At 46.1% G+C, this 15,771-nt stretch overlaps 1 protein-coding gene across 1 annotated transcript; it reads left to right on the top strand.

The window, feature by feature from the left end:
* Positions 1-10,730: 10,730 nt before the first annotated feature.
* Positions 10,731-11,715, top strand: Fbll1 (fibrillarin like 1). The gene has a single exon (XM_052196530.1). The coding sequence runs from the start codon at positions 10,731-10,733 to the stop codon at positions 11,685-11,687; it is 957 nt and encodes a 318-aa protein (XP_052052490.1). The 3' UTR covers positions 11,688-11,715.
* Positions 11,716-15,771: the final 4,056 nt, after the last annotated feature.

Genomic DNA, 15,771 nt, shown 5'->3' on the forward strand with positions numbered 1-15,771 from the left:
ATAACAGAATATGTAGTCAACTTGGGCCATAAGAAGTTCCTTATGCTGGGTGGGGGTGGCACACGCCTGTAATCCCAGCACTCTGGGAGGCAGAGGCAGGCGGATTTCTGAGTTTGAGGCCAGCCTGGTCTATAGAGTGAGTTCCAGGACAGCCAGGGCTACACAGAGAAACCCTGTCTCGAAAAAACCAAATCAAAAAAAAAAAAAAAAAAAAAAAAAGTTTCCTTAGTAAAAGCACAAAAATGACAGGCTAACCAGTTACATAGGGCCTTAACACTCAAAAGATCAAATTGGCAAATGTTTATACAAACAAGAGAGAAGACTTAAATTTACCAAAAATCAGAAATGAAAGTATAGATATTACCAAATAAGAAGTGGGGGCTTTTTGGAAATAACCTAAATAAATGTTGAATAAAAATAAAAACGACCTTCTAGAACAAATGAGCAAATTCCTAGAAACACAAAAACTACCAAAGCTGACTCAAAAAAAAAAAATGTGATCTCACATTTGTGATCCGCATGACAAAACACTGCTCACGAAAACTCAAAGTTTTTTGAAAGAGGAATTTATCACAAGGAATAAGACCAGTACTAAATGAATTGGTACCAAATGAATTTCCTGACAGCTCCCTCCTAACCTTTAAGAACTAACCTCATGGGGGCTCAGTGGTTAAGAGCACTGACTGGAAAACAAACAAACAAACAAAAAAGAAAGCACTGACTGCTCTTCTGAAGGTACTGAGTTCAAATCCGAACAACCGCATGTTGGCTCACAACTATCCGGAACAAGATTGGACGCCCTCTTCTGGAGTGTCTGAAGACAGCTTATATTATATTATTTATATAATAAATAAATCAATCTTAAAAAAAAAAAAAGAACTAGCCTCAAGGACAAATGGCTTAATGGCAGAAAGCTTGACTAATTATGTAAAACACCCAGGATTCCATTCCCAGCACAACAACACAACACACACATAGCAGGGGCAGGGGGGCAGATAATGAGGTCATTTAACAACTTAATTCTGAAGCCCATTAGTACCTTGATATCAAAGCCCAAAGCATCAAAAGAAGAAGAGACTATAAATATTCCACCATAAATATTCATCCAGAACTTCAGAGGGGCATTGAGACTTAAGAGTCTAGGATCAGGCCAGGCAATGGCAGCACCCCCCTTTAACCCAAGCATTGTTAGGACCTTGCTATGGACTTAGCAACTGGCAGAAAAGGCATCCTAGTATCTATTTGAATGGCTGGCCACAGTTCAGTGAGACACAGTCCCAGGCATTAAGGCAGGGATAGCTATTGTGACCTCCACATTGAAGACGAATCTTTTGAAATACACTGCTCACCCTTTAATCCAAGTACTTGGGAAGCAGAGGCAGGAGGATCTCTGAGTTCGAGCTCAGCCTAATCTACATAGTGAGTTCCAGGACAGCCAAGGTTACACAGTGAGACCCTGTCTGGGGTAGGGGTAGGGGGTAGAGAGGGGATTAAAAACATGAAACTTTAAGTGAAAGTATTTGTAAGCTTAGGTTTCTTAGCATGATGCCAAGGGGGGAAAAACAGATTTCATTAAAATTTAAAAATGTTGTGAGTTAGAGGAATATATAGTATCAAGAAAAAGGACAAGCCACACAGTGGAAGGGGATGTGTGTATAGCATACCTGGCAGTGATCTTTATGGACTCTGTACAACTCAGAAAAGATGCAAATAGCGTCATTAAGCTAGGAAAGGGCTTGAAGAGGAACATTTGCAACAAGACATATGCACTGCCAGTGAGCACAGAACTATGCCTTTGTCAGTCACCGGGCAGCTGTCATCAGGTGTCAACACAGCCCACGAATGACGAAGCATTGGTGAGAGCCAGAAAACAGAGACCGCCAGTGCCCATGACCCGCAGCACTACCCACAGCAAACAGAAGCCAGCCGAATGATCATCCTGGAAAATGTCCACTCAACTTCATTATCTCTTATATCCTCACATTGAGGGGGACATGAGTGTTGTCCAACTTTTATCCCGGCATTGAAAGAAGTATGTCCAGTTTTCTTACTATACTTCTTGAATTTGGCTGTTCTCCATTTAATTGTGGGCAAATCTGCTCTGTATATTTTGAGGGTGTATCAGACATTTACAACTGTTACAAAGTTGTTCAGTGTCTTCCATGATTGCTATGGTCTATAGGGTCATAGTGAATGCCCAATTAATGGGTGTTTTGATAATTCCTCCATGATGAATTACGAAATCACATCCTGTGAGCCTTATTTTCATTAGCTGATCAATATATATTCTGAATCTTTGTGTTTGTTTAAAGGTTCTTTGATAGACATTGATTATCAACATCAGATGGGAGACTAGAGTTGCTATGAGCACGGTGACAGAAATATAAGAAAAAAATAGACTTTAAACCTACAAATGGTGGCACATACCTTTAATCCCATCACTCGAGTAGCAGAGGCAGGCAGATCTCTTAAGTTCAGACCTAGCCTGGTCTCAGGCTAACCACTTTTCAGACCCTGTTTCAAAACTACAACAAAAGGCCTGGAGAGATGGCTCAGTAGAACACTGGCTGTTCTTTCAGAAGACAGGAGTTCAAGTCCCAGAAGCTACGTGGCAACTCACAGCCCTCTATTACTCCAGAAGAAGAAAGACTCCAGTCCCAGGATCTCTGATAACCCTTCTGGTCTCCTCAAGCATTGCATGCACATGGTGCACAGATATACATGCTGCCAAACACACTCTTAAAAATAAAATATTTTTTAAAAAAAACTGCTTTTAAAAAAATAGAGGGCGGGCTAGAAAAAGGGCTCAGCACTGACTGCTCTTCCAGAGGTCCTGAGTTCAATTCCCAGCAACCACATGGTGGCTCATAGCCATCTGTAATGGGATCCTATGCCCTCTTCTGGAGTGTCTGAAGACATCTACAGTGTACTCACATACATGCATACATACATGCATGGTTTGTTTGTTTTTGAAGAAGAAGAAGAAGAAGAAGAAGAAGGAGAAGGAGAAGGAGAAGGAGAAAAGGAGAAGGAGAAGGAAGAAGAAAGAAGGAAGAAGAAGAAAGGAGAAAGAAGAAGAAAGAAGAAAGAAGAAAGAAGAAGGAAGAAGGAAAAAGAAGGAAGAAGAAAAAGGAAGAAGAAAAAGGAAGAAGAAAATGAAGAAGAAAAGAAGGAAGAAAAGAAGGAAGAAGAAAAAGAAGAAAGAAGAAGAAAGAAAGAAGAAGAAGAAAGAAGAGGAAGAAAGAAGAAGAAGGAAGAAGAAGGAAGAAGGAAAAGGAAGAAGAAGGAAGAAGAAAAAGGAAGAAGAAAAGAAGAAGGAAGAAAAGAAGGAAGAAGAAGACAGAAGAAGAAAGAAAGAAGAAGGAAGAAGGAAGAAGAAGGAAGAAAAGAAGAAGAATGAAGAAGAATGAAGAAGAAAGAAAGAAGGAAGAAAGAAGGAAGAAGAAGGAATAAAGCAAGAAGAAAGAAGAAAGAAGAAGAAGGAAGAAGGAAGAAGAAGAAGGAAGAAGAAAGAAGAAGGAAAAAGAAGAAAGAAGAAAGAAGAAAGAAGGAAGAAGGAAGAAGAAAGAAGAAAGAAGAAAGAAGAAGGAAGAAGGAAGAAGGAAGAAGGAAGAAGAAAGAAGAAAGAAGAAGAGGAAGGAAGAAGAGGAAGGAAGAAGAGGAAGGAAGAAGAAGAAGAAAGAAGAAGAAGAAGGAAGAAGAAGAAGAAGGAAGAAGAAGAAGAAGGAAGAAGAAGAAGAAGAAGAAGGAAGAAGAAGAAGAAGAAGGAAGAAGAAGAAGGAGGAAGAAGAAGAAGAAGGAAGAAGAAGAAGAAGAAGGAGGAAGAAGAAGGAGGAAGAAGAAGGAGGAAGAAGAAGAAGAAGGAAGAAGAAGAAGAAGGAAGAAGAAGAAGAAGAAGAAGAAGAAGAAGAAGAAGAAGAAGAAGAAGAAGAAGAAGAAGAAGAAACAGGAACAAAGAGGTCCCACCATACAGAGAAGCTAGCCTCAGACCAGTTAGGAGCAGTGAATGCAAAACGCATATCCAATAGGACACTCCAGGAAACCTGGACAATCCTACCCTAGAACAAGCCACAGCCCTCATGAGCCTCAATCCAGGTGCAGGTTTTGGCGAAGACAGGTTAGATTACTGATAGATAGAAAATTCATTGTGTCACACCACACCACTTGGATAGCAGAAGCAAAGCACCATATTAAAAGAGCATCTATTGGCTGGGCGGTGGTGGCGCACGCCTGTAATCCCAGCACTTGGGAGGCAGAGGGAGGTGGATTTCTGAGTTTGAGGCCAGCTTGGTCTACAGAGTGAGTTCCAAGACAGCCAGGGCTACACAGAAAAACCCTGTCTCGAAAACACACACACACAAGAGCATCTATTGTTGGGATGGTGAAGCATACCTTTAATCCCAGTACTCAGAGGCCAGCCTAGTCTACTGAGCAAGTTCCAGGACAGCCAGGTCTGTTTATTTCTTTTTGAGACAGAATCCCTTTCTCAAAAAAACAAAAGAAGAGAAAAAGGACAGGACAGGAAAGGAAAGGAAAAGACAGAGAAAGCATCTATTGTGACCAGGTGTCTTAGCCAGGGTTTCTATTCCTGCACAAACATCATGACCAAGAAGCAAGTTGGGGAGGAAAGGGTTTATTCAGCTTACAGTTCTGCATTGCTGTTCATCATGAAAGGAAGTCAGGACTAGAACTCAAGCAGGTCAGGAAGCAGGAGCTGTTGCAGAGGCCATGGAGGGATGTTCCTTACTGGCTTGCTTCCCTTGGCTTGCTCAGCCTGCTCTCTTTTAGAACCCAAGAATACCAGCCCAGGGATGGCACCACCTACAATGGGCCCTCCCCCTTGATCACTGAGAAAATGCCCCACAGCTGGATCTCATGGGGGCACTTCCCCAACTGAAGCTCCTTTCTCTGTGATAACTCCAACCTGTGTCAAGTTGACACACAAAATCAGCCAGTACAATTGACCCCTTGTCAACTTGACACACAAACACATCACTATTAAGCCTCAACCCTTACTTTCTTATTCATCCCCAAGATCTAAATAACTTTAAAAGTCCCACAGTCTTTACATATTAAAAGTTCAATCCCTTTAAAATGTCCAATATCAAGCCGGGCGGTGGTGGCACACACCTGTAATCCCAGCACTCTGGAAGGCAGAGGCAGGCGGATTTCTGAGTTCGAGGCCAGCCTGGTCTACAGAGTGAGTTCCAGGACAGCCAGGGCTATACAGAGAAGCCCTGTCTCGAAAACAAAACCAACCAACCAACAAACAAAAAACAATAAATAAATAAATAAATAAAATTTCCAATATCTTTTAAAATTCAGTCTTTTAAATATCCTAAGTTCAGCCAGGCAGTGGTGGCACACGCCTGTAATCCCAGCACTTGGTAGGCAGAGGCAGGTGGTTTTCTGAGTTCGAGACCAGTCTGGTCTACAGAGTGAGCTCCAGGACAGCCAGGTATATACAGAGAAACCCTGTCTTGAAAAAACTAAATCCAAAAAACAAAACAAAACAAAAAAATCCAAAGTTCTCTTAACTGTGGGCTCTACTAAAACACTTTCTTCCATCAAGAGGGAAAAATATCAGGGCACAAACACAATCAAAAGCAAAACTCAAACTCCAATGGTTCAATGTCTGGGATCCAACTCACGATCTTCTGGGCTCTTCCAAGGGCTTGGGTCACTTCTCCCGCTCTGCCCTTTGTAGCACACAGCTTGTCTTCTAGGCTCCAGCTGCCTGTACTCCACTGCTGCTACTGTTCTTGGTGGTCATCACATGGTACTGGTATCTCCAAAACACTGCTATCTTCCGCTGTAACTAGGCTTTGCCAACGGCCTCTCATAGGCTCTCTTCATGGTGCCAAGCCTCAACTCCTATGCATGACCCTTTGAGTCCTGGGCAACTGAGGCTGCACCTTCACCAATGGCCTTCCGTGGCCTCTCAGAGAGCCGAGCCTCAGCTGCTCTTCATGACCCCTTCATGCCTTCAAAACCAGTACCACCTGGGTGACTCTTACACAGTACCAAGTCCATCCACAGCACAAAATACAATTGTACCTATCTCTGGAACACAGCCTCTGTGCTCTCAGAAAACACTATCCAGAAGATTTCACCTCAGTGACGCTGATTTCTTCTTAATCACCGCTAATTTCTTAGCTCCAGCTAACCAGCATCAATAGTCCCAGTAACACAAAGGTTCGATTTAGTGGTTCTGGTATCTGGTTAATCACAGCTGATTCTTCAGCCCCAGCTAACCAAAACCACAGAATCTTCACAATTGAAACATGGCCCTGATAAGAGTCTTTAATCTTCCCTCTGAAATTTCACAAGTCAGGCCTCCATCTTCTACACTGTTCTCAACATTATCTTCCAAGCTCCTACAGAACTTTCCACAGAGCTCTTAACATCCTAATGGCTCTTCTAGCCCAAAGTTCCAAAGTCCTTCCACAGTCCTCCCCAAAACATGGTCAGGTTGTCACAGGACTATCTCACTACACGGATACCAATTTGTCTTAGTCAGGGTTTCTATTCCTGCACAAACATCATGACCAAGAAGCAAGTTGGGGAGGAAAGGGTTTATTTAGCTTACAGTTCTGCATTGCTATTCATCATGAAAGGAAGCCAGGACTGGAACTCAAGCAGGTCAGGAAGCAGGAGCTGATGCAGAGGCCATGGAGGGATGTTTCTTACTGGCTTGCTTCCCCTGGCTTGCTCAGCCTGCTCTCTTATAGAACCCAAGGTTACCATCCCAGGGATGGCACCACCCACAATGGGTCCTCCCCCCTTGATCACTAATTGAGAAAATGCCCCACAGCTGAATCTCATGGAGGCACTTCCCCAACTGAAGCTCTGTGTCAAGTTGACACAAGCCAGTATACCAGGGTTCCAGGCATGTACCCAGAGTGCTTCAGACAGACAGACAGACAGACAGACAGACAGACAGAGACAGTCCGACTGTCTACTGTGACCAGGGTTCTAGGGCATGTACCCAGAGCCTCTTTCTTGCTCATCCATGTTTATTGTTCTAGTCACAATAACAAGGAAACAGAACCAGCCCAGATGTTGAATGGATAAAAAAACATGTGGCAATGCACATATGAATAAATTTTTATGTAGTCATTAAAAACAAAAGCAAAACCCTGCAGGGAAATGGATGGAGTTAACTGGAAGCTATTGTAATTAGGCTCAGAAAGACAAACATTAGTAAATAAATCTTTAGAAGAGGGCTAGTTAGGGAAGGAATTAGCTATTAGTGCAGAATTCTGCAATCCTTTAATCCAGTTTCTTTCTTTTTTTTTAAGATTTATTTATTTATTATATGGGAGTATACTGTAGCTGTCTTCAGGCACACCTGAAGAGGGTGTCAGATCTCATTACGGATGGTTGTGAGCCACCATGTGGTTGCTGGGATTTGAACTCAGGACCTCAGGAAGAGCTCTTAACCGCTGAGCCATGTCTCCAACCCTTTAATCCAGTTTCTTATCTTATGCTGACCCCAACCATAAAATTATCTTGTTGCTGCTTCTAACTGTAATTTTGCTACTGTTGTGAATAATAATGTAAAGCTTTAATATGCAGTGTATCTGATATGCAAGCCCTGTGAGAATTGTAACCTACAGATGGAAAACTGCTGCTAAACCATCGACTTATTCTTTATTATTATCATTTTTTGTTTGTTTGTTTTTTAAAGATTTACTTGTTTACTTTTGTAAATGAGTACACTGTAGCTATACTGATGGTTGTGACCCATTATGTGGTTACTAGGAATTTGAATTCAGGACCTCTGCTCCCTCTGGCCTAAAGATTTATGTATTATTATATCTAAGTACACTATAGCTGTCTTCAGACACACCAGAAGAGGGCGTCGTATCTCTTTATGGATGTTTGTGAGCCACCATGTGGTTGCTGGGATTTGAACTCAGGACCTACGGAAGAGCAATCAGTGCTCTTACCCGCCCAGCCATCTCTCCAGCCCGTTGTTTGTTTGTTTTTTGAGACAGGGTTTCTCTGTGTAGACCTAGCTGTCCTAAAATACACTCTGTAGACCAGGCTGGCTTTGAACTCAGAGATCTGCCTCCTCTGTCTCCCAAGTGCTGAGATGAAAGGTGTGTGCCACCACCTGGCTATAATTCTTTTTCAAAAAAAATCGTTTGGGTTGAGTTTCTGGCAGGCACTGTTAATGCTGTACTCCAAATTCTCAGGTCCACTTCCGACTTCAGATGCAGTGGGGCCGAACAATCACCGTGAGGAAGGCAGCCTCTGGGCTCACATGCCTCAGGGTCACTGCACCACCCGGAGCTTGCCGAGACACAAGCAAGAGCAACTTGAAGGCAAAGAATAATGATGGGAAACCATTTCCAACGTCAGTGGAAGGGCAAATTAAATGGTGGATTGACTTCCCAGCCCCGAAGCCAAAAGCACATCATTTTTTTTTCCCATCTTGGTTTTAGTTTTGTTGTTGTTGTTTCTTTGGTTTTTGTTTTGTTTTGGATTTTTTTTATTTTTATTTTTTATTTTTTGGTCTTTTCATTGTGTCCTGGATTTCCTGGATGTTTTATGTTAGGAGCCTTTTGCCTTTTGCATTTTCTTTGACTGTTGTGTTGATGTTTTCTGTGGCATCTTCTGCACCTGAGATTCTCTCTTCTATCTCTTGTATTCTGCTTGCATCTATGACTCCTGATCTCTTTCCTAGGCTGTCTATCTCCAGGGTTGTTTCCCTTTGTGATTTTTTTCTTAGATATTTTCTTTATTTATATTTCAAATATTTTCCCCTTTTCAGTTCTCCCCTTCAGAAACCCCATCCCATCCTCCCTCCCCCTGGATTTTTGTTTTTGTTTTAAGGGTTTCTCTGTGGAGCCTTGGCTGTCCTGGACTTCTCTCTGTGTATCAGGCCAGCCTTGAAATCATAGAGACCCACCCTCCTCTGCTTCCTGAGTGCTGGGATTAAAGGCGTGCTCTATCCTTGCCTGGGTACCAGAACATCATTTCTTTGGATGCTTTCCACACCATTCCTAAGCAAACCAGTTGCCTCTCCATCACCCACTATGTTTCTCTGCTTCTTTTTAAAAAAGGTTTATTATTTATTTATTTATTTATTTAATGTATATGAGTATGCTGTAGCTGTAAAGATGGTTGTGAGCCACCATGTGGTTGCTGGCAATTGAACTCAAGACCTCTGGAAGAGCAGTCAGTGCTCTTAACCGCCGAGCCATCTCTCTCTCCAGCCCCGGTTTCTCTGTTTCTTAATGTGTCCTCTCTAGCTGCCCTGTCTTCATTCTCCTAGCTCTGTGTGCGGTCTTGACATCACAGTCATCAGGACCCACATGAACCCCACCCCTCCACACACACACACACACACACACACACACACACACACACACACACACATGCAAAATGGATGCTGGCAAATCTGAAATCATCAAAATCAATATCCTTCTTCAAAAGTTGTTGGATGAGAAGCACTAATGTTCCAGGGCAAATGCTACTGGGCAGCATAATTCTCTCTTCCTCGGGGGAAAGATCAGCCTTTTAATTTACTCAGGCCTTCAACTGATTAACTCACACACACAATGCAGGACAATCTGTTTTACTTGGCAAATTTAAATGTTAACTTCATCCAAACACTGCCCAGAAACACCCAGAATAATATTTAAGTATCTGGGCATTCCGTGGCAGAGTCAAGTAGATGCAAGTGTAGCTCCCAGACAGCAAATGTAGTTCGTTTCGGAGAACACTCTTCAAATTGTAAAAAGAGCGTTTCCCGTGAACAAGGTATCCCAGGAATCACATTTCCTCCTCCGCCATCTTCTCTACGTCCTCATGCAGACTTGTGGCCCCCATCGGGAAGGCCTTATACTACTCAGGGGAAACCAGGCCTGCCATTGCTTTCTGTAGATGTGAGACAGGAGAGGAGATTAACTTGTACACATCTAGGGGATTCAATATCCTCTCCCTGGCTCATGTTCTGATTCTTAGATGCATCCCGCCTCTCTAGACTTGACACTTAATCCCACTAACAGGGAGGTCAGACTTGTGTTTCCATCACCTACACAGAAGTACAGCTTGGCCCCAAAACCACCAATAGTGGTCCGAAAGGACGAGCTTGAGGTAGCTGTCCCTGGTACTGACTGGGTGCTAAAGCCTAAACTGAGAGGTCTCGATTTCTGTCCGTGGTGCTGCCCATGCTTCCTCAAGGTTTGATGGAAAGAGTGGGTTTTTTAAGCAAAAAAGAAACTTCGAGGGTAAACACGCCATTTCCTTTTATGCTGAAGTAAGTGCTCTATGATTTAGGCTATACATAAGTTTTCTGCGGCCACACAGGAGAGCAAGGAACACAAGGACTGAGCGGATGCACGCTTCCCCTCCCTTGCCCCAGAGACGCTGGTCCCTGGGAGATCCAGCGGAAGAATCCGGAGTCCCTGGGAAAGCAGAGAACACCAGCGGACTCGGGAGAAGGCAAAGGGTTACAAGTGAGCAGGCTGCGTCTGCGCGCAGCTGGAGCAGGGGGGCTTCCGGGGCTACAGGGGCTACAAAACGGCTGTGATGCAATCACGCAAGTCACCGCGTCAAAGCGTGGATCTGGGGATGTGCGCACCACGGCCGCCTGCATCCCGCTGCGGCTAACCCTCAGGGCCGCCGCCGCCACCGATTTGTCCCCACTCCGCAGCAACCGCCCGGGGTCCCTCGCGATCCCCCGACCACCGCAGCATTCCTGAGAACTGCGGGGGGCCATGAAACCGGCGGGCGGCCGCGGCGGCTGGGGCTGGGGTGGCGGCAAGGGAGGCGGCAAGGGAGGTGACACCGGCTCAGGAGCCAAAGGCGGCTTCGGGACACGCACGCGGGGCTCCAGCGGCGGCGGCCGGGGCCGGGGACGCGGCGGTGGAGGTGGCGGGGGCGGCGGTGGTGGTGGCGGCGGCGGTGACAGGCGGCGCGGCGGTCCGGCCAGGAACAAGAACCGCCGCAAGAAGGGCATCACCGTGTCGGTGGAGCCGCACCGGCACGAGGGCGTGTTCATCTACCGCGGCGCGGAAGACGCTCTGGTCACGCTGAACATGGTGCCTGGAGTCTCGGTGTACGGCGAGAAGCGCGTCACCGTGATGGAGAACGGGGAGAAGCAGGAGTACCGCACGTGGAACCCCTTCCGCTCCAAATTGGCGGCGGCCATCCTGGGCGGCGTGGACCAGATCCACATCAAGCCCAAGTCCAAAGTGCTGTACCTGGGCGCCGCCTCCGGAACCACGGTCTCTCACGTCTCCGACATCATCGGCCCCGACGGCCTGGTCTATGCGGTTGAATTCTCCCATCGCGCCGGCCGCGATCTGGTCAACGTGGCTAAGAAGCGCACCAACATCATCCCGGTACTGGAAGATGCCCGGCACCCGCTCAAGTATCGCATGCTCATCGGCATGGTGGATGTGATCTTCGCCGATGTGGCCCAGCCGGATCAGTCGCGCATCGTGGCGCTTAACGCCCACACCTTTCTGCGCAATGGAGGCCACTTTCTCATCTCCATCAAGGCCAACTGCATCGACTCCACAGCGTCTGCCGAGGCTGTGTTTGCTTCTGAGGTGAGGAAGCTGCAACAGGAGAACTTGAAGCCGCAGGAGCAGCTGACTCTGGAGCCCTACGAAAGGGACCACGCTGTCGTCGTCGGGGTCTATCGGCCCCCACCCAAGAGCAGCAAGTAGCAGCAGCAGAAAACAGGGAAGGTGTCCCCGCACTGCCACGAGACTGTGTCTTTGTGTCTGTCCTATTGTGTTGTTTTTCTATATTTAATAAAATAAACAATCCCCAAGTGTACAGTTGAGGCCAGCAGCTGCACCGTGAGTTCACTCTCTTGTCTTGGTGACCTAATACAGAGGTATAGGGCCCCTTCAAGTAACAATATGGGAGTGGTGACTATTCCAGTCACACACAGGGGTCCACAGGGTCCCCTTTTTACACGCTTGTCTTCTAATCACAGGAACAAGGATAAGAGAGTCCGCTAGTGAGCTTTAAAGTAATTCCTGGGGAAATGAGGAGGCACTGTTTTTTTTTGGGGGGGGGGAGAGTTGGTTAAGTCATGTGACCAAGACTGAGTCCAGGGAAGGTTATTAGATGCTGATTCAAAGCCAGACTCTTCCCTGTGTGTTTGGACTGGCTGATCTTACCTCCTGCCTCTACTTCCGGAGTGTAGAAGAAGTAGAAAAATAACAACTCAAACCCTGAGTGTCAGCCACGATGTTTTTCCACTCCCTTTTTCTCAAGTCCTTGTGACATTTAATCATCTCTCCAGCACTAAGGTGGCTTTGCTACCATTCCCATGTTCTCTGTGCAGCAATGGACTCCCCGAGGTGAACTCCAGTTGCCCACACTTGGTGGCATCCCGTGCTGTCTTGGCTCTGTCCTTTCCCACCTGGCACACACACACAGAAGCAGGGGTCTGAGGTTTTGTGTTCTCTCTCCTTGGGCTCTAAGTTTTCACAACAGCTAAAGAAGGCAGGGAAATAGATGGGGAAACAGTGCTGAGTCTGACATACCCAAGGTGATAGCATTAAGGGTCTTCAAACAGCCAGCAAAGAGACTTCCAGGGACTATCCGTCTTAGAAAGGAATTCTGGGTTCAGTAACACTGATGCTGGCTCTCAGAACTAACCCATCATGGCCCTGAAGGGCTGAAGCAGAAAGTTTGAATTTTAGGTTAATCTGGACGACACAGTAAAATATGTCACAAATGATCAGGAGAGCAGGCAACAGCTGAGTTGAAGCTTCCACAAAGCCTTGTACCCCTGCCTCAAAGTCCCAAGTGAAACTTAAATGCTTCCTTTCACTCCCCAAACCCCAATGCCAAGGTCATCGACAAGGAATCTAGGAATGCAGCGTTTGGAGAGGGGTTTGATCTCTTCACAGTGAACTCAGGGTGGGCCTGGCAAGATGGATCAGCGGGTGAAGAAGCTTGCTGCCAACCCTGACAACCTGAGTTCAGTCTCTAAGACCCACATGGGAAGAGGTATGAACCAGCTCCCCCAGATTGCCCTCTGAGCCCCAGAAGCAAGCACAGCACGGGGGTGCGTGCACACACATACACAATAATGAAAAGACACTTAAATATGTGCCGAGGGGAAGACCTGGCGTGGCCTACTTTGCTCCTTGAATGGGGAAAAGGGTAAAATGGCATGGCCTCACCTGTACACCAAAACCCAGGGAAAGAAACGCCACTTTTTTTTTTTCTTTTTGTGGTTTTTTTTCGAGACAGGGTTTCTCTGTATAGCCCTGGCTGTCCTGGAACTCACTCTGTAGACCAGGCTGGCCTCGAACTCAGAAATCCACCTGCCTCTGCCTCCCAAGTGCTGAGATTAAAGGCATATGCCACCACTGCCCGGCCAACTCCACCAGTCTTGACTCCAAAACTGATATTGTTTTCACTAATGTCTATGCTGGCCCTGTTGCTTTACAAAGCACTCTCTTCAATCCCACCACAATGACTGAGTGGCTGGGGTGAGGTATGGAGACTGGAAATGGAAAGGATAGGGGGACTGCTGGGCCCTGCCTTCCTCAGAGCCAGCCCAGCCTCTTGAGTGTTCATTACAGGCTGTGCACTACCTCCGGCAGAGAGCAGGGAACTCAGCTGTTTTCCTTATTCCAGACAAACCGCTACACAGGGCGCTTCTGAAGATGCTAGAAATGAAGCCTGTTAAGGATGAAGTGACATGGAAACCTTCTAAAGAATCCCCATGAATCCAGATAGGGTGGCTTCTTCCAATAGTCTGTGTCTCGGGAAGCTGAGGCAGAATCATTTGAATCTAGGCGATTAAGGTTGGCTTGGGAAACACAGGGAGCCACTGTGACTAAAAAGAAATTTCAGATGGATTATGGGCCAAAGGAAGGGCATGGTAAGAACTGAAAGACATGGGGAATAAAGATGGTGGGATTATAGCAGGGAGGCTGGAGCCTGGTTTTGGAGGAGGAGGAAAAGACGAGACTAACTCTAGTCTGGGGGAAATCCTGAGGCATCCTAGAGGTTGACATGGTATCAAATTTATTCAGAGCCAGAAAACCCCGCAACCATCTGCTTGGTTTTCTAGAAAGATCTGTTTGGGTTCCTTGGTGGGTTTGTCTACCCAAGCCATGTTGACACAATACCTCACGTCACAGGGCCCAAGCCTAGATGCTCATGTCGCAGAACCAGTATCAAAGAAATGTATGTCCGGGATAACAAAAGGCTTTACTGGCTGGCTGAAGAATAAAGGAGAGGTGACTCTGCTCATGCATCAGTTTCTCCCTTCCAGGGCCGGCCGGAGGGCTCCAGGTACAGGGTAGAGGTACTGGGGGGACAGGCCGCCGAGGGGTGGGCACCGCTCATTACTTCCCTGAGAATGGGCCAAGATCACCTAGTAGCTTGGATGCCACCTCTTTTCATTCTTGTCGTGGTCTAGTGATCAGTCTTAACTGTGGTTGTATTTAGCCTTGATTTGGGTGGGGGGGAGCAGGAGGAAGAGGGAGGAGAAAGGGAGGGGAGGGGTTGGGATATGAGGCCGATCTATGACAGGCTGAGGCTTCCCCAATGACCAACATGTCCACATGCAGAGCTGAGCAGAATGGAACACAAACTTAAAGCAGCAAAAGGGACAGAGTATGAAGACAGGTGGCAACCCTCCTCACCCAGTCCCAGTCCCCACTAGGCATCTGCAGGCCCAAGTGAAGACTTCGTGTTTTCTATAAATGACACACCACCTCACAATCCATACAATACAGCCCAGGCCACTGTCGTCATAACCCACACAGCAAAGCTAGTGAGAAACTGGGCCTTCACAAAATAGCAATCATCAGAAGATCTTTTTTAATATTTATTTATTTATATGCATAAGTACACCATAGCTGTCTTCAGACACACCAGAAGAGGGCATCGGATCCCATTACAGAAAGTTGTGAGCTACCATGTGGTTACTGGGAATTGAACTCAGAACCTCTGGAAGAGCAGTCGGTGCTCTTAACTGCTGAGCCATCTCTCCAGCCCCAAACTGGTAATTTTTAAGACAATTAAGTATAGTGAAGCTAGAAAGTTTATATAGGTTTCCCCCCTTCCTTAACACCAAAGTTGGGATTTCTTAGGAAGTTTTTGTTTTTGTTTTCCTCCTAAAAACTGGGCTTCTGACAAGCTGTCTGGGATCTGAGTTGGTTTTGGAGGTCTAAGTGGGAGACAGCATTGGGGGGGAGGGCGGTTTGTGGTGGTTTGAGTGATAACTGGCTCCCATATTATGTGAATGCTTGGTCCCAGCAGCCTGTATGGGGAGACGTCCAGCCTTGCTAGAGTAAGTACATCACTGAGGACAAGCTTTGAAGAGTTTAGTCTAACCTCACAGAGTCCATTCTCTCTGCTTCCTGCCCTGGCTATCTGTTGCCAGGCCTCTCCCTCCCTCTATCCTTCCCTGTCCTTCTGGAACTGTAAGCCAAAATAAACTCCTGCATGTAGTCATTCTTGGTTATGGTGTTTTTAACCCAGCAACAAAAATGAATACAAGTTTTGCCTGAAATAACACACAGACCTGGTGGCTTAAACAACGGCCTATTTGTTAGTTCTGAAGTTACAAGTCCAGGTATAGCCTGTGTCAGTCACATCTGGCTTCTGAGGAGGGTTCTACCCTGATAAGGTTGGGTAACCTGTTTCTCACAGAAAGAGAGCTCTTTAGTGTTTCTTCCTCCTCTTCCTACAGAAGGACTCAAGTCCCAGCCTCGTGACTTCCTTAGTCTGTTACTGCTCCTTGAAGCTCTTTATATAGTTATTTTGGGAGTC

The sequence above is a fragment of the Apodemus sylvaticus genome, chromosome 10 (assembly GCF_947179515.1).
Source record: "Apodemus sylvaticus chromosome 10, mApoSyl1.1, whole genome shotgun sequence".
Classification (NCBI taxonomy): Eukaryota; Metazoa; Chordata; class Mammalia; order Rodentia; family Muridae; genus Apodemus; species Apodemus sylvaticus.